The sequence below is a fragment of the Panthera leo genome, chromosome B3, assembly GCF_018350215.1.
Source record: "Panthera leo isolate Ple1 chromosome B3, P.leo_Ple1_pat1.1, whole genome shotgun sequence".
Classification (NCBI taxonomy): Eukaryota; Metazoa; Chordata; class Mammalia; order Carnivora; family Felidae; genus Panthera; species Panthera leo.
In genome coordinates, this window is record NC_056684.1 from 11,367,250 (window position 1) to 11,392,485 (window position 25,236).

The window sequence follows — 25,236 nt, forward strand, 5'->3', positions numbered from 1 at the left end:
CATTGCCAAATAATGCTAAAAAGACATTTCAGTCCATCAGGAAAAGCCATGTATGTTTTCACAGACACACACACACACACACACACACACACACACACACACACAGACTTATACCTATAGATATGCTAACCCTAAAGAAAGTAGACAGAAAAATTCAGATGTAAAGCCAGCATAGAGATAGGCATTAACATCCCCTGAAGAGTTCTCATCAAATCATAGGATCCCTCGAAACACAGAGCTTTGCTAGTAATTTAATCATTTCTTTGGATTGTACCAACACCCTGACCAAAAAGCTAGATGGAATTTTAAAAAAATGAGAAAAGTATGAAGAAATAGCTCTTCAAACCACATAGCCTATATAGATCAGTGGGGAAAAATTGTTCAATTTAATAAAAATAACTCATCTCACAACTTTTTAAAAACACACACAGAGCGCAAAGTGGACTAGGTACCGGGGATGGATGGATTCATCTGTTCCCTGGCCCATTATGATCGCAAAGCGGGGTGAAACTTCATGGCCTGAGAGTCCCCTGAGAATGGAATTTTCCAGAACCGAAGGGATCATGGGGCTAGAAAGGGCCTTAGAAAGCTTTTATTCCAAAACTTGATATGCCAGAAGCAGCAAAGGACTCCATTATTCCCCCAGCTCCTGCTCCCCCCACAAAGTGACACCACTTAGTATTTTTTCTGCCACCAAAAAGCAAATCATTATTACATTCGGTTGGAGGCAATGACTGAGTCGATCACTGCTGCCTCTGTTGAACTTCCGGTGTCTCAGTTTTGGAAAGAATGCGATGGACCACATCCTAACACATGTGAGTGAGAGCAAGAGAAGACTAGGGGCAGAGGCTGAATCATGCTAGCGTGAATGCCAAGCCATGCTGAGTCATACTAGAGCAATGCTGAGTCATGATGAGTCATGCTAGAAAGATGCTGAGTCATGATGAGTCATGCTAGAAAGATGCTGAGTCATGATGAGTCATGCTAGAACAGATCCTGAGTCATACTAGAGCACATGCTGAGTCATGACGAGTCATGATAGACCACATGCTGAGGTGTACCTGTCCTGTGGGATTAACTACCGGAGATTAATCTCAGAGGAGTTTGTCTCAAGAGTCAAATGAGAGTCTCAAGTGGAAATCTTTGTGCGGATTCAAACAGTGTTCAAGTGGGAGGCAGGGAGGATCCGGGAGGCCTCGTTCCCTGAAAAATGCTTGGGTCTGTAGCTGGGCCAGGATGTTACCCATTCTGGAGAAGCCAAAGTAAGATCTCCTTCTCCCTCTGTAGTTCTCCAGGCGGGCTGCAGGATCTCCTGGTGATTGAAGAGGGCTTTACAAAGAAGAGCTGGGTTTATAAATAATGCATTTCCTTTGTCTTGCAGGGATTCTGGAGGCAGAGGTACAATCAGATCAGCTGTGAACAGCTTACATAGCAAATCTAATAGGTTTGTAAATTAGATTTTGTGTTCATTTGTTTTTGCTGTAAGGCAGCTATTAATCTGCTTCTCCTCTTTGCTGGATGGTGCCCTTCTTCCTTAGCAAATAGATCTGTTTTGTTTCACTTTGGCTTTGCATTTCCCTAATCACTTTTGGGGAGGAGCTGTCGATAGAAGAGCCCATGAAATGGCCCAAGGTCTAGAGGCTTCAGAGGTGGAAAACTGAGATGGGTAAGCGCTGCTTTCTGGAAAAGAGCCCACACTCTTTGGAGCACTTGAGCCGTCAATGTGCTTATTCAGAAACTTGGCATTTTTGCTGAACAGTAGAGGCTCTGAAGAGAATCCGGACTTTCACTCCATTTCATTGTGGTAGGTGGCTTGTCCAAGAGATTAAGACAGAAAATAAAACATTCGGGAACTTCACAAAGATCTCTTAAAATTTTTAGGGAGCCCACCCAGTAATGTTAACCTTGATTATTGAATGCACAATCTAAACTCTCAAAAAAGCATTTTCTCCTGTGATGATCCCTGGCCAGGGGCAGCTGGGTATGGAGGCGTGAGCACATGTTTTGTAAGCCAACAGACTCACACCTGCCACTGGCTATGGTTGGACCATGCCTCTGAGTCCTCATTCTCCATTAATGACAACTGCTCCATAGCTCTGACTTACAGTCTTAGGAGCTCCAGCTAAAGGAATGGTAGAAGGGAGAAAAGAATGCCAAGTTACTTAACATAGACAACCACTACTGAAAATGAAGGTCTTGCTTTACTTCCTGGTGGTCAGTCTTGGAATGAGAGACCTAAATTATTTAGAGCAGGGTCTGTTATTTGCTCTTCCGTAAATTTTTTTAGGTCTCTTGACCCTATTAGACCTATCAGTTGTGTCCCTCCCTGACCCCACATGATTCAGGAAACTGACCCTCTCTCCCTGATGTCATTGCTTCTGGATATCTAATGACCCCTTAACCACCTGGGAGCTACAGATGAAGCTTATACTGTGCCTGGTAAAACGCAGAAATAAAAAAGGAGGCCATGCGACCCTAAGTTCCTCTCTCTTCTACTGTGGAAAGATGTCCCCCATTGGAGAAAAAAGATCTCGCCCCCCGAGGGGGAACCCTGTGCCCCATGGTAACTTCAGGGTGGAAGAACCTTTCTTGAAATAGCGTGAGAAGCGGGAAGAAAAGTCTTGGGAGCCAAGCAGACCTGGATTCAGTCCCCATGCTTGTTAACTGGGGCTGTGGGCAAATGATCTCTCCCCTCTGAGCCTCAGTTTCCTCACTCAATTAGAACAACCCACCAATCCAGGTGTGTTGGTGCAACATACAGCACGTAAACCAGTGAGCTGAAGTGGCTCCTGGGGTCACCTAGTCCATCCCCTCGATGTTATAGAGAAGAAGGCAGAGGCTACAGACCCGAGGTGACTTGACCAAGTTCCCCAGCTCAATAGCCACAGAGCCAGGTTTAGTCCAGGAAGACCATGGCCGGTGGTGGTAGATGATGTCCCCTCTGAAGTTTCACTTGGAAATGGAGACAGAAACAGAACATTACCCCCAGCCACGCCAGTGTTTATCTCCTTCCCTTTATTGCCTCCACCACACTGTGTCCCAGAGAAGCCTGGAAACTCCTTCTGGAGTGTTCCAAGCAAATCCCCAGGGCAAGCAGCCATGACAGATCCCTCTGCAGATCCCTCTTGCCTGAGATAGCCTGGGGTCACCCAATGTGCCCCAGTTTCTGAGGAGCTTCACCTTAGACTGAATCCACTTTAGGCCACAGATACCAGGTTCTAGTCACCTGTTACTGACGAGAACATCAGCTAGCCTCTTAAGAAGACAACTCCCCATCACAAGTAGTCAAGTGTTTCTATCATAGATACCGTCTGATGTAAGCTGCAGTGAAGCTTGGGCTCTTGGGGTGTGACAGCTAAAGCTGTGGTCCCAAGTGTCATTGCTCCTGCCTGTGCCCCATGCAGAAGTAGGCTGTACCAAAGGTTGACAGCCACAAGCAGCTCCTGCTGGAACCTCATGAGAGTGCAGTCAGTGACAGGTGCAGGTGACACCATGGTCCTCACTGAATTCCAGAACCTTAGAGGTGGATATCTTCCTCTTCCACACCTTCTTTCTATAAGTGGGCAAACTGAAGCTCAGAGAGGTAAAGTGGTTTACCCACAGTCACACAGCCTGTGAAATCTTTTCACTACACCTTCTGCTCCCTTTCATGAAAACAGCAAAATTTCCAAGGGTCCGGTCTTTGGTTCCCTTTTCTAGTCCTCTGCAAAAGTTACATATGTTTGAATCCAGGGCCAGCTGTATCATCCAGAGGAGTCAGGAATATAGAGAAATGGAGGTGTGTGGAGAGAACGTGCAGAGAAAATTTGCACCCCCAACTTCTCTACCTACAAAAAGAAAAATAGAGCATTGACTGTATACCTCCTTAAAAGGCCTGCAGCTCTTTTTAACTTAGGTGCTCTGAGATAAACGCCGAGGACATAGATGTTTGGTTTGAATTCTTTTTTTTTTTTTTTAATTTATTTATTTTGAGAGAGAGCGTGCACGAGCACAAGTGCAAGTGAGGCAGGGCAGAAAGAGAGGGAGGGAAGGAGAGAGAGACAGAGAGAGAGAGAGAGAGAGAGCAGGTGAGGGGCAGATAGGGAGGAAGAGAGAGAATCCCAGGCAGAGTCTGGGCTGTCAGCATGGAGCCCAACATGAGGCTCAATCCCACAACCGTGAGATCATGACGTGAACTAAAATCAAGAGTCGGACGCCTAACGGACTGAGCCACCCAGGCACCCCTGGTTTGAATTTTTTAGAGCTCCAAAATTTGGCATCACAAACCCACTTATTCTAAGTGGGAGAATCCACTTAAGTGGGAGAATCCACAGCAAAGGAAATTCTGCATCTGTACATATCCGACAGAGGCAGGCTGGCTACCACACTGCCTTTAGAGATGTAATTGTAACCTAGTTTCTTAGAAACCTACTAGCATAGATTGCAACCCTCAGAATTCAAGTGGGCCCGAAATGCCTGGCGTTCCAGCATCAGGCGGAAAGACCGTGCGCAGCCAGAATTGTGATGTGCCCTGAGGCAGGCAGGGCCAACCAGCCCCTTCACACATCCAGGCTCCCCCCAGGGTGAAATTCAAACTCAAATTCAACAAATGGTTATTTATTGAGCACCTGCTATGTTAGACCATGGGGAATAAAGAAATGAATGAGGGAGTTCCCCTGCTCACAGCCTAGTGGGAGAGACAGACCCAACACCGATAACTCTGGAACAAGGCGGATGTGTGAGGTGGCATCTGAGAGTACAAATGAGGCAGTGATAAGGGGGAGGTGGGGGAAGCCACAGGCTGCATCTCATTCCCCTGGCATGAGCTTTTGTTTTCTCTTTATTAAGTTTGCAGACCGTCGTATAACACCCAGCTGCTAATGCAACTGCGGAGTTTCACAAAAGTAACTCGAGAGAAGACGTATTACCATTCTGACAGTGACAGCTAGATCTCCCTGGGAGGAGACGGTGGGGCGGAGGGTGGGGAGAAAGATAGTTTTAATACCCCCTCCCTGTCTCCAAAGCATAAGGAGCTTATACCTAAGGGAGAGAGCTCGGGCATTCCAGAGGATAAATAGACTTTCTTCTCTTCTCAGGTAATAACCTCAATTTTGCTCTCCCGAAGTTTACATCCAAGCCCGTGCAAAAACAAAACTATTAGACTTGTCGTCGGCATGCTAACACATCATGTCTACCCTCTTCCTCTTTTTCCCCCCCATCCAGAGCTGAAGTTGTAATAAATGGTTCCTCGTCGCCAGCTGTTGTTGACAGAAGTAATGAAAGCATTAAGCACAACATCCAGCCCGCCTCGGCCAAGTGGAGGCACAACCAGACGCTGTCTCTAAGGATCAGGTAGTGGTAATTACCAATAGGACAAGAGACAGACCTGGCCTTCTTCAGCACAAGCCAGCAAATTGCCACTCTCCATCATCTAAAGAAGTCAGGATAGAAATAAAATGTTTACCTCCCACCGAGGCAGGTGTCATCTGTAAGCGATCAATTGGAAATAAAAACCCGAGACAAGCCGAGCCGGCCAGCACGTGTATGCAGCGACCGGGGCCTGAGAGGGGGCAGGAGCACCCAGCTAGGGTCCTGGGTCTGGAAGGAGTGAGGCTCTTGGGGCAGCAGGAGCCTGGGGGCTAGAGACCACAGGCGGCTTCTCCCGGAGGATCCAAAGGCAGGAGTCCTTCTCTGGCAGGATATGTCTCCTGCTTGGGCCAGTCTGGCACCCGTGGCCCCCTTTCTGTGCATGACCCAGAGTGACGCGACACCTGTTTGCCAAGGGAGAAGGCTGCTTAGCCAGAGAGCAGCTCTTGTCCAGCACTTGGACCGCGTGACTTTGATGTAGCCATGACTGACCCAGTAGAGGGTGGTCAGTATAACCCCAGCATCGTGCCGGGGGCCCAGGGTGCTAACGTGAATCAGACATGCTAGCAGGGAGACACAAATGTCAGACAGGAGGGGGCCACGTGACGTACACAGATGGTGTGGCTTCTCATCAATAGGTGGAAATACAGAGATCGTGCTGAGAAGAGAGCACACTTCATTTTGTAAGGGAGCTGAGAGGGATAGCAGAGAAAGGAGCAATGTGTTTTGAGCGGTAATTAGGGGTTTGCCAGGCATGCCAAGCTGTGTCCCGCTTGCACACAGGCTGACTTCCGCTATTCGCGCTCAGTGCCTCTGGAGCTCTAAGTGGGAGGTAGGGGATACGGGTGGTGAGGTGGGCACAGTCACCTGGACCAGACGGGGAAAGCCTCAACTATGGTGGCCAACCTTCCCAGGCCTTCCACCATGGGGAGGGAGAACAGGGGGCCCAGCTACCCAAAGTGTCACCACACAGAGCAGAGAGGGGGGGCCCCTTCCAGGTAGGCTCATTGTCAAAATGGAAATGCCCCCACCCCGTAGCTCTCAAGGTTTTGTGTGGGGACATGAGAGGGTGTCGGGGCTGGAGAGGCCTGAGACCCAGATGGCAGCTGAGAAGCCATCTGAAGGAACGGACTTCTGCTGCCCCCAATCTGCCACCCTCACCAGTGCCCCTCCTGGGGCCCCCTGGGTGGACCAGCTGCAGGCCTTCCTCACTCGCCCTTGGATCAGTCAGTGAGAACAGCTGTGGCAGTAACCAGTTCCCACCCACTTGGGGGCTTCAAACAATGGGAATGTATTCTCTCTGAGCTCTGGGGCTAGAGTTCCAAATGCTCCCTCTGCAGGCCCTGGGGAGATCCTTCTTTGTCCCTTCCAGATGCTGGGGGGGTGGGGCAGGTGAAGGTTCCAGCCCTTTCTCACCCTGTGGCCTCATCACTCCAATCCCTGCCTCCATGTCACATGGTCTTCTTCTCTGTGTCTGCGTATTTCCCTAGCCTGCCTCTCGTACAGACACTTATCACTGGATTTAGGGCCAGGTTATCCAGGACTATCTCAAGATCCTTAATTTCATTACATCTGCAAAGATGCTCTTTGCAAATAAAGCCACATCACAGGTTCTGAGGGTTAGGGATCAGAAATATATTTAGCAGGTGGGCACTGTTCACCCACTGCACCACCTATGAGTGAAATCCTTTCCCTGGCCCTTTCTCGGCCACTGTGTAGAGAAATGGACACTACACACACACACACACACACACACACACACACACACACTCACTTTCAGAGAAGACCAGACCATGGGAGCCTACACACAGCCACCCTGGCAGGAGCAATGTGCCTTCACCAAGGGGGAAAAGAATTTCCTTTAACTTCCTTCAATTAATCACCAAAATTATTCTTAATAAAAGATGCTGGGAGTGATTTGGAATGATGTTTAATAATTGATAGTAATTTCTCATAATTAGTTATAAATTAATTCACTCACAGAGGTGTTTATTTATGGACTTTCTGGGGGGCTCTCCTTAGTTTTAAATACTATGGGGTAAGTGCCTGCAGAGGCTGTAGCAATTTCCATACTGTGTCAGTTTGCCAAATTGTATAATCCCTGGTAAAGGGCAGGGTGGTAAATAAAATTAACGCTTCTGTTTCCTATCAAGAGATACAAATTATTCAGCAAAGGGTGTCTCCCCTGCATGATGGCAAGAGTTCCCAGTCATTCGTCAGGAAAGACTAGCAGAGAGGTGGTGCCCTGCCAAGCATTCTAGTTACTCCTTGGCTATTCCAGAGGCTCCCAACCCTGGGCACATGCTGGAGTCACCTGCTGAGCTTTGGGAAGCATGCTGGGACCTGGGCCACTCTTGGAGTTGGGATTTCTCAGGTGGGATCCCAGAACTTCTGAATTCTTTATAGTCCCCTGAGTGACTGAGTGGGCACCCTCCTGGGATGCACTGCAGGTTGTAAATATCTCACATCTCACAGGCTCTCAGGCATCAGTGTTACCATCTGCACAATGGGGCAACCATCTTGCAAATTCTCACCTTTGCCAAGTGCAGGAAGGTTCTATCCCTCCAGTGTTCTGTGGAAAAGAAGACTGCCATCATTGTATCTATTCTAGATAGGGGTTTGCTGTAGGAAATGAAGTGCATTTAGGCTAGTGTGGGTACCAAGTTTCTTTCTATTACTTGAATCATTTCTTTTTTTTAATGTTTATTTTTGAAAGAGAGAGAGAGACAGAGAGACAGAGAGCACAAGCAGGGGAGGGGCAGAGAGAGGGAGACAAAGAATCTGAAGCAGGCTCTAGGCTCTGAGCTGTCAGCCCAACGTGGGGCTCAAACTCACAAACCATGAGATCATGACCTGAGCTGAAGCCAGACAATTAACCGACAGAGCCACGCAGGTACCCCGACTTGAATCATTTCTAAAGATCTTTTGGGAGATTTAGACAGTTCTTCATGTCACTGCAGCCGCCCCCCCCCCCCCCCGCCCCCGACTAGGATCCCCTACCTTGGCCTGAGTGGTTGGAGTAAATCTCCCCAGGTGATTCTAAGAGGACATCTATCCTTTTTCTGACCATCCCCCGTTCCAACTGTGTACTTTACCAGATGATTCTAGAACTTTCATCCTAGAGCCTAGAGAGCTGTCATTTGCTCACCTTTGTTCTGAAACAGCACAAAGGAACTTGCTCGGAGGGACCAGACAGGTATCAATATTTACAAACTCCAAACTAGACAGCAGTGGGTTCAGGCAGCACACTGCATGGAATGGACCGGCTCAGGGACACCAGGCGGCATGCTCAGTCTCTCAAAGGGAGAGCAGTTGACGCACCTCACAGTATCCATTCCCATTCACCCCATAGGAAACCCTTTGCGCAGAGAAGAAAACAGACCACTGAGGAGGGAGGGACAGGTGCCATCCTGGTTCAGGACCTCCCGTCAGATGATGGCCCCGAATCCTACTGAGAGGAGAGCGTGATGTATGCTGACCGCTGTCTGGGTTTATCCGAGACACGGGTTCCCTGCCACGTGGGATTTTCAGTGATAAACGCAGGTCCTGGGCAAACCAGAGCAGTAGGTCACCCTTCCTTCCAGGGCCTTCTGTGATGAGCTCACAGTGTGTCCTAATAGAGTCATTTCTCTGGGCAGTTATCACCTCTCACAGGAAGAGGGCGTAACCACAGCAACCAGACTGGCCACGCCCGTTGTTGCCTCTGGGTCATTTCTGATACTCCCCACCTGGAACCCATTCTCAGAGGGCCTCCGAACTCAGCTTCACCCGGGGGCTGGCTGCAGCAGGCCACAGGGTGACACAGGACTGGGAAAGCCGGGTTGCAGGGCAGAGGGCAACTGGCAACAGGACAACAGGAAGACCTTTTCTTCATGTGTATTTGGTGTTTGCAGGAAGCAGATCTTGAAGTTCTTGGACGCTGAAAAGGACATTTCTGTCCTCAAGGGGACCCTGAAGCCCGGAGACATTATTCATTACATCTTCGACCGTGACAGCACAATGAACGTGTCCCAGAACCTCTACGATCTGCTCCCCAGAACGTCTCCACTGAAGAACAAGCACTTCCAGACTTGTGCCATCGTGGGCAACTCGGGGGTCTTGCTGAACAGCGGCTGCGGGCAGGAGATTGACACACACAGCTTTGTCATAAGGTAACGGCTGCAGGGGCTCTGGGCCCAGAGCGACAGGCAGGTTGAAGTTGAGCCTGGCCACTTGTCCCAGTGTCTCTGCAACCAGAGACACTGTTTGGGTTTGTCCCCATTCTCAACCTTGTGCATTAGAATTTCTTCAGGTGCCTTTAAAAGTCCTGGTGTCCAGACTGCACCCCAGTCCGATTAAATGAACCTGAGGGGTCAGGGGCATGTGGCCCAGAATGCTTTTGGTGAACAGCCAAGGTTGAGAATCTCTAATCTGACACAGAGGTAGGCAGACTATGGCCCACAGCCTGCTTTTGTCAATAAAGTTTTACTGGAACACAGTCATGCCCATTCATTTTCATATCCTCAATGGCTGCTTTCTCTCTGCAAAGTAAAGTTAGATTAGTTGGGCAGGGTTGAAGAGTTGCAACAGAGAGAGCATATACCAGAAGCCTTTATATCAGGTCCTTACAGAAAAAGTTTGCTGAGCCTTAGATAAAGCCCGGGCTGACCAGTTAGTTGGTTCAAGTTTGCAAACCTCTTTTAAGTATTCGTGAAGGTGGTGCTCCGCTCGTAACTATTATCCTGCAGTCAAAATCTGGAAAGTGAAGGGGCGACAGAGAAACTTGGGCTTGAACTTGACCATCATTCTGCTGAAATATCAGCTCTCATTGTTCAGGCTCCAGGGACACATTTGGACACAGTTGCCAATGGCCCTGATACCTGACCCCCAACCCAGACAGACTTGGAAACAAGGCCTTGCTGTCCTCTGGTCAGAAGTAGGGCACACAGAGCCTCGAGTTTCGTCCCCAAACAGTGCCCCAGCCCTGGCAGAAGTGCATACGGCATCTCACGTTTCCATCGGGGCTGTCCTGATGCAAAGAGAGCCTTGTCCTGAGGCTTTGGGAAATGGCCTTTATCACAGAATTCCCTGGGCCTCGGGACATGGGATTTTAGAAGGTGTGTTTACTCCTGTGTCCACTCTCATGGAAGAGCCACCGCAACCTAGCAGCCGAACTTGTGTTAGTGTCCCAGGCTTTGTCTGTGCCTGGCATAGCCAGTGGCTCAGTCCTTCCGGTCTAAAGACTCAGGGACAGAGGGGGAGAAGAAGGCGGGCAGAAAGCGGAGCAAATGTCTGACAGAAGCCAAAGGAGGGTCGGGGGGAGGGAAGGGGACAGAGGTGTTAAAGGTGCAGGCGGAGGGTAAAAGCAGGGGTGCCAGGCAGCATGGAGGGAGGCCTTTCTGATTTGGTGTCACACATATAAGCCATGCCTTTGTCACTAGTTTTGATGACGAGGTTTCCCTCTCTGAACTAGCCCTGCCCTAGCAATTTCCAAAGGCAACAGCTGATTCCAGCCAGAACTTTCCCTTGTGGGCACTGACACAGCAAGATGAGCAGTGTGGCGTCAGAGTCCCATCTTGGCTCTGTGGCTCATTTTTGTCACACGACTCGGGAGTGTGTCACTGCCCTTTCTGGACCTCTGTTTCACCCTCTGTAAATGGAGCGGGTTGGACTGGTTGTCTTTGAGGTCCTTCCGTTAGGAATACCGGCTGTGCTCTGGGCCAGACCCGGCAAACTTTGACCTTCACAGGAGCCCCCTGAGCTTATCCAAGGGCAGAGTCATCCAGTCTGGGGCGGGGCCTAAGACCATGCATATCTAATGCCCTCCCTGCTGCTGTGCGGGCTGTACTTGGAAAGCCATGCTTTGCCTCTCCCGGGGGTCCTGTCCACACCTGTCTACACGTGCTTAGAAAAGGGGGAGCTGAAGCACCAAGGAGAGAGCGCCTCAGAACAACGCACGGTTGTCCTTCGAGCTTTACACTCTGCACGTGGCTCTCACACACCTGTGTGTTTGGGGGGTGGATTTGAGTGGTCTTTTAGGACAACATCACAAAGCTGTTCCGGGTACAGACCCCTGCTGGTGCCGAGTGGCAGCACTGGCTCCTCCGCCCCAGCGGGGCCATTCCTCTGGGCTCTTCCCATCTGGAGGATCATCTGTGTCCTCCCCTGGGGGGATCCCACAGGCCAAAGGCCCCATAAAGAGTAAATGGGGTGTGATGCTGTGGCCACTGCCTGAGTTGGCATGTGTGAGTGTGCCTGGGCCATGTCTCCCACAACAAAGCACAAGTGTTCATCTCCCCGCTGCCTTTCCCTCGGGGTGCAGGGAGGTCACCCCACAATTCCGCACCATCTCTCCTGTACCATTTGCCTCTGCAAATGAGAGCTCTCCGTGGACCCTGTGTCTCCACCCCACCTGCCTCACACTGACCATGAGCTCCCCTAAAGCGGACTGCTTGTGTCCATCGCTGAACGCCAGCCCAAGCCTGTGCCTGGCATAGATGAGGGGCTCGGGGCTCAGGCTCGGAGCAGCTTCGCTGAGAGAACAGGTGCCCGGAGGGTTCTGATGGGATGTTCTTAGTCTCCATCAATTGAAGTCTTCAATCACTTTGCCTTGCTCTGTGTCATTTGGGCCCCTCTTCTGCATGGGAGACAACAAGACCTTGCCCCCTCTCAGAAAACTCAACACTGAACCATGGGAAGACACCCCCATGCAAAATGCAATGAGGTTGCAAAATACTCAGCCTCCTGGGGGACCTGAGGGCAGGCTTCTGGAAGAAGGTGGCTGAGTTTAGCACATGAAAATGGTGAGCATGAGGATGTAGTGTGAGGAAAGCCATGGAAGCAAGAAGCTAGACTCATGGATCATGGAAGCTGGTGCCTGAGTGAGCCTACGTTGTCTCGGGTGTGGCTGGGAAATGGGGCCAGACAGGAGGGCTGGTCCCCACAGGGTCCCCATGAGCCTGCAATGGCAGGTTGAAGAGACTACCTAACTCAGGGTCATATATGTACAGAGTATATTCCCAGATGTTTAGGGATCAAAACTTCACTGTTTGCTCACATTCACATGTGTGCGCATGGACACACACACACACACACTTTCAGTAGGGAGAGTCTTACGAACAAACGCCCTTTCACAGATAAATCCCCATCATTATCATCATGCTCATTAGTTACTTAGCATACACCAGGTGCAAATCTATGCACTTCATGTTTATTAACTTATTTTATTCTTGCAACAACCCTGTCAGGAATGTTCTATCTTGCGCTGGCTTTTGCAGGGAGGAAATTGAGGCTGAGAGAACCAGAGGTCCATGGCACACTCGGGCCAGGCTCAGGCTGTGGGCCTCACCCTGTGCCTGTGGACATGCCTGTTTCTGGAATGGATGGACTCTTGTCCGGCCCACCCACAGCCCACCCAGAATTTGCTTTGGGAGGCCGGGCCTGCTGTGGGATAAGATAGAGCTGAGCAGACTTACTCTAATGTCTCCATCATCCTCACTCAAGAAGTGGCCCTGAGACATGGTCATGGGAAAATCCTGGCCTTTGCAGCCTTCCCCTGCCTGGAATACCTTCCATTAGCCGGGTCCCATGTTGAATGAGGTTGGGAGCCTGCCCCAGGGAGGTTGAAGCCCCAGGGCTCCCCAGAGTCTATCGCACCTTACTTGGACGATATCCCGAGTGACCAGTATTGTAGCTGGGTAAGGACTTCCGTGGTTTCTCTCCCCTAACCACCCCAGAAGCCTCCTGGGGTCAGGCTCCACATCAGTTCCTCCTTTGCCTCTCCCACAGCCCTCACTGGCCCACGATAGACTCAGTACACCTGAACTGCACTGAGGCCCCTGCTCTCGGGGCCTGGTGGTTGGCCTGGAAGAGGCCCCAGGCCTTCAGGAAGCCCTTAGAAGCCTGGTTCAGCTGGTCTATAGGACAATAGGGGTAACTGTCTCTAACTGGTGGACATGATGAGATGCTCTGTTCCTCTAAGGTCTGCAGCAGGGGCCCCTGAAGGTGTCTCAAGTCAGTTCTGCCCCCTTGCAATGTGTAACCACAGTCAGCGATAGCAAGGCCAGGGTGGGAATGGGGAGAGCGGGCATTTTAGGGGGTCTAGTCTGAGCAGCAAACAGGATTTTGAGCCCGACACACCAGTGACTGAATCCTGGAGATTCCCTTACTAGCTCTGGGACTCTGGGCAAGTTACTTGGCACATTCTGGGCCTTGGTTTCCACATCCATAAAGTGAGGGTGATTAATACTGAGCCAGAATAAGATGAGCAGACCTGTGTTAAAGGACCAGGGGCTGGCACACACCCGGAGCCCCAGGATGTTAGTTTTCTTTCTGATGATCCTACTTTTTCTCCCCAATCGTTGAAGGAAGAAAGTCCTGGCTTGAAAGGAGGGTAAGTGGTGTCTCTCTGGATCTCATCATTTGGCAATGACCTGTGACCCTGGTCTTCATGTCTCCAGCCTCTGTTCTATAAATACTCACTCTAATTTCTCAGACTTAACTCCACTGGTCAAAGGGCTCCTCCACCAACAAATCTTCCAGGCAGATGGCAGCAAGGTCTCCCCAGCAGTGCCCTTGGCCACCCTAGTCTGATCAGCTTGCATCACAGGCAAGAAGCCCCAGTGTGCACATGCAGGCTGGACCCGTGAAGGTGGGAGAGTTCCCCGCAAAGCAGGCCTCTGGTGAGATATCAGAGGCCACCCACCCAGAGTCCCAGGCTTGTTCAGCAAGAGATTGCAATGGCCTTTTAGTTTGTCCTCCTAGATACAATTCCATCCACTCTAAATACCTGTACAACTTCATCTTATTGTTGTCTAGCTATTGCCTAAAATGCAAATCTGTTACTGCCCTGCTCGGGAATCTTCAGTGACTCCCTATTGCCTTTGGAGCCACATCCCTGACATATAGGCCCTGCTGACCTCTCTAGATTCATCTCTTCCACACAATATGCCCCAGAAGGCATATCGCTTGCCTTCCCTTAATACCCACACTGCTCCACACCTCTATGCCCTTACATACATTTCTTGTGCCTACAATGCCAGAGCCTGATGTTTCCCAAACTGCCTGGTTATAAGAATCACCTGAAGAGCTTGTAAAAATAAGTATCAATTCCTAGGCTCACCTGCTGAACCTGGATGCCCAGGTGAGAGACACAGTGAATCTGTATTTTTAACTACTGCCTGAAGTGATTCCTCTGCTCAGGCAAGCTGGAAAAACACTCTTCTAACTGCCTCATCCACAAATGGACTAATGCTCACCCATCCTTCTAGATTTCTCTCAGTGGTCACCACCTCTGGGAACACGACCAAACATTCCTCCTTCCCATACTAATATGGGAATATTAACAGGCCAATAGTTTGCATTTACTGAGATCTTGGTGTGGTCCAACAGGGTCCTAAGTACTCGATATGCAATGACTCCTTTAATCCCTGGCATGGGGTGCTGTTACAATCTCTATCATAGCTAAAGAAACCATTGGGCATATTCCTTAGCTGTAGGGAAAGCTCTTAGGAAGCACAGAGAGGTTGAGCAGGTTGCCCAGAATCACACAGGTAAGAAGTAGGAGTGAGCCTTCAGAGCCCTCACTGTTACCTAACGTGGCCAGGTCACACCTGCAATAGCATGGTCATCTTGTGAGCTGAGGGTGGCTTACTTGCCTCCTTCCTCTGCTACATCCTCAACTCCAGAAGGCAGGCACTGTACAGCCCCAGGGACCAGCAAAGTTGTATGTGTGTGGTAAGAGCCTAGCAAATACGTGTGGCAGGGAAGAAGGAGCACGGGTGACAGGAGGGGCGGGTGGGTGCTGGAAGATGCCCTGGGTCTTTGGGGATGAGGAAGAGGTGAGGGGAGGCAAAGGTTGGACAAAATGAAATACAAGCAACAGCGTCTCATCTTGCCCCAAAAGGACCATGATGCTTTTCTCCCTGGCAGGTGCAACCTGGCCCCCGTACAGGAATATGCCCGGGATGTGGGGCTCAAGACAGACCTGGTGACCATGAACCCCTCCGTCATCCAACGGGCCTTTGAGGACTTGGTCAACGCCACTTGGCGGGAGAAGTTGCTGCAGCGACTGCACAGTCTCAACGGCAGCATCCTGTGGATTCCCGCCTTCATGGCCAGGGGCGGCAAGGAGCGCGTTGAGTGGGTCAACGAGCTCATCCTGAAGCACCGCGTCAACGTGCGAACTGCATACCCCTCTCTGCGCCTGCTGCACGCCGTCCGCGGGTGAGCGGCCTCTCCCTGGGGGTGGGGGCCGTCACCGAGTATGACAGGTGCTTGGTGGGCAATACTCCTTTCCCAGATGCATTTCCATTCCAGCTTACCCCCCTCACTGGTTGTATGACCTCAGCACGTCCCCGGCCTTTCTGAGCCTTCCCACCTGGAGGAAGGAGGGGCGCTGGCAGGTGGGTTCCATCTGGCATGCCAGTTTTGACCAATCGGTAGTTGCCAGCCTGGAGAGCTGTGTTGAGAACAGTCCTCCCCTTGCTGCTGCACGAGTGATAAACCATGAAGGGCAAGGATGGAAGGAGGAACATGTGTTGGAAGCTCTTGCAATAGTTTGGGTTGGGGCTGACTGTGGCTTTGACTGGGACAGTGGTGGCAGATAGGCAACAGTTGGCTCAGATTTGCTGAATACTTTGGAGGAGAGGCAGCAGGATTTTCTGGTGGGTTCTGCTTAAGGACCTCCAGGGTGTGAGAAAGAGAAACATCCAGGATGGCAGTTAGGATTAGAGCTTGAGCAGGTGGATGGACAGTGGCACCATTTTCTGTGAGTGGAAAGCTGGGGAGAACCCCATGCATGCCTGGGGGTATTGAGGAAGAAGGATTTAGGGCATATTAAGCTTGAGATGCCTGTTACAAACATGCCCCTGCACACTCCTGACCTTGCAGCTTGGGTCAGGCCCTACAACCAGATGCCCATCCAGTCACATGGCAGGGGGTTCACTGTCCTGCTCTGGGCATAAGCGAGCCCCTTGTACAGACCCCCTGTGAAATTGAAATGCTCTTTACTGGGGCCTGAGCATAACTCAGTGTGACCCTGGGAAACTCTCTAGCCAATCAAAGGACTCTTGCTGTCCTCACCAAGGTGACCCCTGAGGCACCCAAGCCTGCGACCAGCTCTGGTCTCTTTAGGGTGGGTGTCAACACAGAAACCCATTGCCCCCCAAAAAGGCCTAAAGAGACATTCAGGAAGAGGCAGCCATGCTCGTGGCTGATGGAGCACAGTGACTCCTGATGGACACAGGGCTCACTGGGGCCACATCCCTTATCCTGGAGGCTCACCTGTCAGGCCTTCCTTCAGCATCCACTTCACCCCTGTCACAGCATGGGTCTTGCCCCCAGAAACCCCCATCTCTTGGATTTAGGTTCCAGGCCTTAAATGTTGCCTCTTCCTGGAAGGAAGAAATTCTTTGCATGGTTTGGAGGTCAGACGGGATAAGAAAAGAAGAAGGACTGCCCCTTGGTAAAGAGAAACAGTCCCTTAGACAGGGAAAGGGCCACTACCTGGAAGAGACGTACACAGCCAGAGCTATTTCCAGCTATAATTGACTCACTTTCATCTGTCAAAATAGCATTAAGCACCAGTAATAAGCCCTTTAAACAAACAGGGTGTTAATCCTGGGATGGCAACATTTTCTCTTGCAGCAACTCCCGGGAGGAAATCCTGCAGGAGAGAGAACAGGGCAGCCTTCTGCTTTTAGCAAGGGAAAGAGGTGGGGGGCGGGGGGCGGAGAGGGCTTCAGGGGCCTTGGAATGGATTTCTGCCAATGAGCCTCTCCCTCTGTGGGGTCTGGGGTCCAAGAGGGCGTTACAGGAAAGGTGGGCAGCATCTGTAGTGAGAGGGAGGGCTTGCCTTGGACTTGGTGGGAATTTACCTGGGGTTTGCTTCAAGAGGAGGAGTGGGCTGGTGGGGGCGGGGGGCACGTGGAAAAAAGCCACAGGAGAAAAGACCGAGGGATCACAGAAAAGATGGCTGAGGAGGAACCTGGCCCAGAGGCAGACCCGTCTAGCATGAAAATTATGGGCTTTGGAGTTAGGGAGCCTTGGCTTCAAATCCCGGCTCCGCTACTCATGCGGTTGAAGAGGCCCATTGTCTGCCTGAGCCCTGTTTTTTCTGTCCCTTCGCTGAGGAACACTTCCTACATCTGAGTGTGTGTCCTGTGCTGACGAAGGAGACACACAGTCAGTCAACCATAGCTCCTGCCACCATGCCAGCTGCCACCAACCACCCACCAAGGGATTAGACTTGACCTATAGACTTAAGAGGTAGAAGTTAGGGGGCGCCTGGGTGGCTCAGTCGGTTAAGCATTCAACTTTGGCTCAGGTCATGATCTCACAGTTCCTGAGTTTGAGCCCTGCATCGGGCTCTGTGATGTCAGTGCAGAGCCTGCTTCAGATCCTCTGTCCCCCTCTGTCTCTGCCCCTCCCCTGCTCATTCTCTCTCTCTCTCTCTCTCTCAAATAAGCAAACTTAAAAAAAAAAAAAAAAAAAAAAAAAAAGACCATATTTAAAAGGAAGAAGTAGAAGTAGGACCAGAAGGTGAAACCACAGGAAGGAGCCATATTAGGCTCAATTTTGATAAAGGACCCTGTAGTAGAGTGATGGATGAAGTCAGAGTCACCTGTCGGGAGTTCTTCACCTCAAAGTTCCAGTATAAACTAGTTCACAGGATAATCTTGTTCCTTATTTAAAACTCTGTAATTAAATTCTGTTTATGAGGTGGGAGGGGATAAACATTTTCGTTGTGATAAAATATATACTACATAATATTTACTACTTTAACCAGTTTTAACCGGGCAGCTCAGTAGCGTTAAGTATATTGACACTGTTGGGAAACAGATCTCCAGAAGTTTTTCATCTTGCAAATCTGACACTCTGTACCTATGAAACAACAAGTCCCCTTTTCTCCAATCCCTCCAGCCCCTGGCACCACTTTCTACTTCACTTGCCATGAATTTGGCTACTTTATATACTTCCTACAAGTAGATTCGCACAGCAGTTGCCTTTCTGTGACTGACTCATTTTCACTTAATATAATGTTCTCAAGGTTCATCCATACTGTAGCATATGTCAGAATGTGCTTCCTTTTGAAGACCGAGTAATATTGTTTGTCCATTCACCCATCAAAGGACATTCAATTTTCTTTCACCTCTTGACAATTGTGAGTAGTGCTATTATGAACATAGGTGTGCTCTCTCTTCAAGACCCTGCTTTCTTTTTTTTTTTTAATGTTTGTTTTGTTTATTCTTGAAAGAGAGAGAGAGAGCAGGGGAGGGGCAGAGAGTGAGGGAGACAGAGAATCTGAAGCAGGCTCTATGCTGTCAGCACACAACCCAGCTCAGAGCTTGATCCCACAAACTGGGAGATTGTGACCTGAGTCAAAGTCAGTTGCTGAACCAACTGAGCCACTCAGGCGCCCCAAGACCCTGCTTTTGATTCTTTTGGCTACATACCCAAGTAGAATTGCTGGATCATATGGTAGTTCTGTTTTTAATTTTTTAAAGAACCTCCACACTGTTCTCCATAGTAGCTGCACCATTTTACAATCCACCAGCAGTGCCCAAGGGTCTCGGTTTCTCCACATTTTCACTGACATTTGTCATTGAATTTTCCCACATCCCTGATAACACTTGTTATGTTTGTTTGTTTTTTATATAGTAGCCCATGTTAGCTGCTTTTAAGTATACAATTCTATTATAAGAAAGTTGCTATTCGAGGAAAACATAGGGGAAAATCCTTATGACCTTAGGTTAAGCCACGGCTTCTTAAGAATGACACCAAAAACACAGGCAACAAAAGAAAAAACAGGTAAAATGGACTTCATCAAAATTAAAACTTCTTCTGCACCAAAAAGCTAATATATTAAAAGAGTGAAAAAAAATTCACCCACAGAATGGGAGAAAATATTTGCAAATCACATATCTGATAAGGGATTAGTATCTGGAGTACATATGGAACTCCTACAACTCAGCAACATAAATAAATCAAACAGCCCAATTTAAAAATGATTTGGATAGACATTTCTACAGAGCAGATGTACAGATAGCCAAAAAGCACATGAAAAGATGTTCAACATCACTAGTCATTGGGAAAACACGAAACCACAGTGAGGTACCACTCTACACCCACTAGGATGATGGCTATCAAAAAAGTGGGAGATAGCAAGTGTCAGTGAGGATGTGAAGAAATCAGAATCCTTGTGCCCTGCTGGTGGGAATGTCAAGTGGGAATGAACTTTGAGTCATCCTAGCGTCTTCATTCTGCAAATGAGGAAGTCAATGCCCAGACGGGTTGGGTGATTTGTGGGAGACCACCCAGCCAGTGAGAGGCACAGCCAGGCACTCAAGCACATCACCCCACTCTAGCCAGTGCATGAGATGCAGCAAATTTACACCCAGCCCAGTCTGGATTGGGGGCCCAGTGAGCTCAGTGGGCCGGGCACTGCCGCACTGGGGAAGCGGTGTTAGGAGACCACAGTGGGCAGCAGCATATATGAGCACAGTGCACAGGGCAGTTCTGAGTATGGGGCAGCTTTCCCACCAGGCACAATGCACCAAAAGGTGAGAATACCTCAGGGTCCCACCAAACACCCGCTGGCACCTGAGGCTTGACACAGTCTTGTGGAACCCCCTGTTGAGGCTCTCAGTGTCGTTTGCCCCTTGACCTCACCTTGGTCTCTGCCCTCCCTCATTCATTTGGCTGTTGGGTGGCTTGCAATGCCCAGATATGTCCACATGCAAGTCACTGTGTTCCCAGGGCTGGTTTAGTGTCCGCAGTCCGTCCATTCATGGGGAAAAAATTGTGGGATGCTCTAGTAGCTGCCAATAGGCTTATTGTGAAGACCACATGAAATCATGTATATAAATCACTTCTAGAGCCAATGCTGCTTGTGTTAAGTCCATCCAGCACTAACACCTGGCACATGGTAGAGCCATGTCAAGAGACCAAATGACCATGGTTTCAGTTTCCCTGGTTCAACAATCTCCTAGTACACATTTGTGATTATTAACCTACTTCTGGTCACTAATTGTTTCAGGTGTAAGTGCCTTGAGGCCAGGGTGATGCCACTTCCCGCTGCACAGTGCTGATACTCAGAGAGCATCTGGCGACTGGTCAACAGGTCTCCAGTGACCTCAGATTTAAGAAGGACATGTAGGAAAAGAGACAAGGGCCACAAGTAACCATCCCTAACACTTCTGTGCCAGACACCATGCTAAGCATTGTGTCACGTAATGAGAGAGCTACTACAAATATCCCATTTTAAAGATAAGAAAATTGAGCCTTGGGTGGTAAGTAACTTGTATAAGGTCCCATGGCTGGCAAGAGACAGATTCAGGACTCCTCCCTTGCTCCGGATCACCGCCGCCCCCCGCCCGCCCCGGATCCATTTGCCCGCTGTTACAATAACCAGGGAATAATGACAGAGGCCCTAGAAGAATAATGTCAGGAAGGCCAAAGCCTGAGTTTGAGCTTAAGAAAATAATAAAAACAACAGAAAGGGCATCTTATGTTTCAAGTAAGGAAAACCAAAAAGATGAGGGCAGGTGGTGCAGAGGCTACAAAAGACAGAGGGAAACTGGACTCTTGATTTCTCTTCTACATCTGTCTTCTCAGCAAAGAAGAGCTGTGGATAGTGTAACAAAGCCTTTGGTATCATTACTTACAATCCCACCCAACTGCTTGAAACCAGTGGTTCTCAACATGGTCCCCAGACCAGCAATATCAGCATCACCTGGGTACCTGTTAGAAATGCAAATTCTTGGGCCCAACCGGGCTTACTGAATCAGAAACTGTAGCACTGGGGCAAGAAATCTGCATTTTAACAAACCCAGTAGGTGATTCCGATGCATGGCATAAGTTTGAGAACCTCTACTCTCAACAACACCGAGACCAATTAACATCCCGGGAGAAATCGTACACTAAGACCACTGAGAAGCTGGCTGTGATCTTCTCCAAATCATACAAAAATTGGAAAAGGACAGTCTGGAACAGCCCATCCTTGCCCCAATTTTCTAAACATGGGTGAAATATGGACTCCACTGGGCTTGTTGTCAACCCTAAGCCAGAATTTTAAAAAGGTCAGCAGTGCAATCAATGGCTCATGAACACCTGAAGAAGTAAACACCGAGAGCAGTTGTGCTCACTGGACGATGCCAGGGCACACTGTCCTGCTCTGCTTTTCCAAGGAGGATGGTAGACAGGTAGAGCCAGGATCAATACGTTGACAAAGTATTTCTTGATGGAGAAAGAACTGCGATCTGATGGATGGTTCAAGGAGCAAAAGGGAGCAAATGTTAACTCTCTTCTCAGAGAAGCCTTGTAAGATAGACACTATTTTCATCCCCATTTTCCTCACAAGGAAACAGGCTCAGAAATGCTAAGTGGATCACCCCAGGTCACTCAGATGAAGAGCGGCGGGACTAGAACCCATGTGTATAGGCTTCAGTTGTCTCTACTCTTCCACTGCCATCCCTCCTCTCATGTCCTTGACAGATAGGCTGACCACTGTCTGTTGACCGCTGACACCCAAAGACACTAATTAATTAAAGGTTGATTTCATGGGGATCTCTAAGAACATTCCACCAGCCTCCCATCCTGCCAACTATCCCCATTTTTACCAATGGCTTAGATGAAGGCATCAGTTGTCTCCTCAGCCAATGCACAGAAGACGTGACTTTTGGGACATTCCTAATATTTGGGGCTCAGAGTTGAATCCACACGTCTTTTGATGGGCTGAAACAATTAGTCTAAGAGGGAGGAATTTAATATGGATAAATGCAAGATTCTGTACTCAAGTTCTAAACAACTGTATAATCTAAAATCTTAGATCTTATACAAAATGTACAACATTTCGAGAGTCTGGGAGATCAGCAATGACCTTGGTCAAATCCCACTTGGAGATGTTTTAGGTCCCAGGCCCAGGCATGAGAAGGACCACAGTGGCAGAGAAGTTCGAAAGTTGAAAGCTTTAGACAGAGAAGTCTCCAAAGAGCATGAGAACAATCTTTCTCCGATTAACAAGTATTTATAGGCTCCCAGAAGGCTCCAGGCCTGTCCTGGGGGAACACAAAAGTCAATGAAGCAAGGATTTTGCCCTTGAGGGGCTCAAGGATTTGGCCTGTGAGGCTCCAGGTGTAGAACTAGGGTTGAGAAGGGATATACAGGGAGTCAGGTTTCATCTGGACACTGGGAAGAACATTCCAACAAATAAAGGTCATCTGAAATGAGCTTGGTTGCCTCTTGTTCAGGCGGCAGTGAATGCCTCTTGGTGGGCCATGACTTGGGAAACCTGCATTAGGCAGAGTTAGTGTATTAGTTTGTGAGGACTGCTATAACAAAGGACCACAGGCCGAGTGACCTAAATTGACAACAGGAAATTATTGTCTCACAGATATGGAAACTGGAAGTCCTTCCAAGAGCTCTGAGGGAAGAATCTGTTCCAGGCCTCTCTCTTGTGGAGGACCAGCTCCATCGTTCTCCCTGTGTGCCTGTGTATCTCCAAATCCCCCCTGCGTATTATGACATCCATTGCATTGGAATAAGGGCCACCCTAATTACCTCATTTTAACTTCATTACCTCTGTAAAGACCCTGATCTCCAGATGAGATTCTGAGGTTGACTTCCACAGACGAGTTTTGAGGGAACATCTTTCAGCCCACAACAATTGGGCTATATGGTCACCTTTTCCACTCAGAGAGTCTTTGATTCATTGCACCTGTGCCAGGAGAGTCTCTAACCACTGGCTACTCTGCAGATGCTTGCCCATCTGAGGTAGTTCTTGGGCAGGGGCTTTGCAGGGAGGGGGCAGCCTGGTGCTAAGAAAGCCTGCCCTTGACTCTTCATACTGGCCCTGCCCCTGACTGAACAGCTCTTCCAGAGGGCTTCTGGCTCTGCCACACTGCAGGATGGCACAGTGCCCCGGCTGGCTGCTGGCAAGGGAGATGAGCAACCCAGCGGAAGGACACCCAGGCAGCTGAACGTGGCTGCAGGATGGGGAACACTCTGGTCCGCAGCTGGTAGTGAATGGCTCAGATTCAATGACAACAATTCGGAAGGCTGTGACCCACTGAGAGGGTGGCCCTCGGGCAGGAAAGCAGCCTGCTGCCTGGCCCGTTTAGCTGCCCAACCGTGGGCCTGGTGCAGAGGAAGCCTGTGAATTGGTGCTTAATTGGGCACCAAAAGTGCTGAACGTAGGCCGTAGGATGGCAGTGATCCAGCGGGCGTCCCAGCCAGGGCTGGAGCAGCAGATCTGCAGAGCGGGCACTGCTGCCTGGCAGCCTGGAGAAGCCTGAGGTTGGATGGGTGAGAGAGCAAGCCTGGTGCAGAGAATAAGAGGCAAGACCAGGGCAGTTGGGAGGTGGCCCCTCCCACACATGCCCATCTCAGTCCAAAGAACGTGTCCCTAGGGCCAGTCCAGGAGCCGGGTTCCAGTCTCCTCCAGGGACGTGGAGTGTATATTCCATGACGGCGTTACATGGAGGAAAGGAGAGAGGTCTGCGGTATTAAGTCATTTTTCATAGCCTGTCTCTCTATTTTTTAAATAGCAAATGCACATAGTAAAAAGAAAAATCCAAACAGTCTAAAAGGATTTAAAGTGAAAAGCAAGCAAGCCTTCCTCCACAGAGGCAGCCTGTTAAACTGGTTTTCTGTGTATACTCCTCCAGAAATAGCCACTTTTAAACATAAGGGAGCGTGTTTTAAGCACCGTACCTTGATATATTCTGGAAATCATTCCACATCAGTACACAGCACCTAGCTCTCCTTTACAGTGTCTGGGCAATAATTTCTGTGAGCAGAAGCCATTGGTGGTCACCGTGGGTTTTTCCAATCTTGTCCTAGTATAATCACTGCGACAGTGATCATCTTATACTGACACCTGCACACATACATGCATGTATAGGCTTGCTCGTCAGATGTGCCATCGCTAAAAAGAGATGAATGTGGGTATTGTTAGTTTGTATAGAGGTTACCAAATTGCCCTCACTAGAGGTAGGTACCAATTTACACTCCCACCTACGATTATTGAAAATTCCTGTTTTTCCATAACCTTGCCAACGTGGTATATTATCAACATTTGTTGTTTCCAATCCAGCGGAAAATGGCATCTGACTGTTGTGTGAAATGGGATTCCTTTAGTTATGAATGAGGTTAATTATTATTTTTTTTTCCTGTCTGGAGTGGCGTCAGTTTAACCTCCAGGATCCAGCCACAAGTTTTCAGCCCCCAAGAGGTGGTCTTTCTGTCCCTGCTGGGCCAAAGGGTGATCCCTGTGCATGAGCGACAGTCTCTTGACTCCCCAAGGGGCCCTCCCTGTAGCAGGAGGAAGCCCTGAAGGGATCAGCATCGTGATTTTTCCTCATGTTTTTTGGCATCATACCGTTAGCGTGCCTCTCTCATGTGCAGGCCTCGTGGCTGCCTAGAAGGGTCTATGGTAAGGCCAGCCTCCTTCACTTCTCTGACCAGTGCCCCCACAGGGAATCACTGGCCTCTGCTTGCTCGTTTCCACTCATTGCTTCATTGAATAAAGATTTGTGATTCACCCACTCTGTGCATGAGCTATGCTAGGATCTGGGGTCATAAAGAAGCAGGAAGTCAGTCCACTTGCTCACAGAATTTTTAATTGTAGGGGAGGAGAAAGACAAGTAAATGAATAATTATAGCATAGGGTGATAAGTGCTCTGCTAGGGAAAGAACAGCACATAGGCACAGACCCATCTGGGGAGGTCCGGGAAGTGACATCGAAGCTGAGACCATACGAAGGAATTGCCAGCCAGGAGAACTGGGAGGTGGTGATGTCCTGCTAGAAACCAAGAAGTACCTTGTAGCCATGTGGCTGTGTATGCCAGGCGGTAGGAGGGATTTCAGGCCCAGCTCACAAGGGCTTCGCAAGCCTGGCTGAGGCCACTGGAC

At 49.4% G+C, this 25,236-nt stretch overlaps 1 protein-coding gene across 2 annotated transcripts in view; it reads left to right on the top strand.

The window, feature by feature from the left end:
- The first annotated feature begins 1,022 nt into the window (after positions 1–1,022).
- ST8SIA2 (ST8 alpha-N-acetyl-neuraminide alpha-2,8-sialyltransferase 2) overlaps positions 1,023–25,236 on the top strand; it is a 32,275-nt gene continuing 8,061 nt past the window's right edge. The window contains exons 1-5 of one of the 2 annotated variants that reach the window (XM_042941079.1): positions 1,023–1,262; positions 1,382–1,444; positions 5,203–5,331; positions 9,240–9,497; positions 15,256–15,549. In XM_042941079.1, the coding sequence (XP_042797013.1) occupies positions 1,237–1,262; positions 1,382–1,444; positions 5,203–5,331; positions 9,240–9,497; positions 15,256–15,549 (770 nt within the window). In that variant the 5' untranslated portion in view covers positions 1,023–1,236. Of the gene's footprint in view, positions 1,263–1,381; positions 1,445–5,202; positions 5,332–7,649; positions 7,721–9,239; positions 9,498–15,255; positions 15,550–25,236 lie in introns of those variants that run through there. The other variant, XM_042941080.1, reaches the window with a different exon arrangement.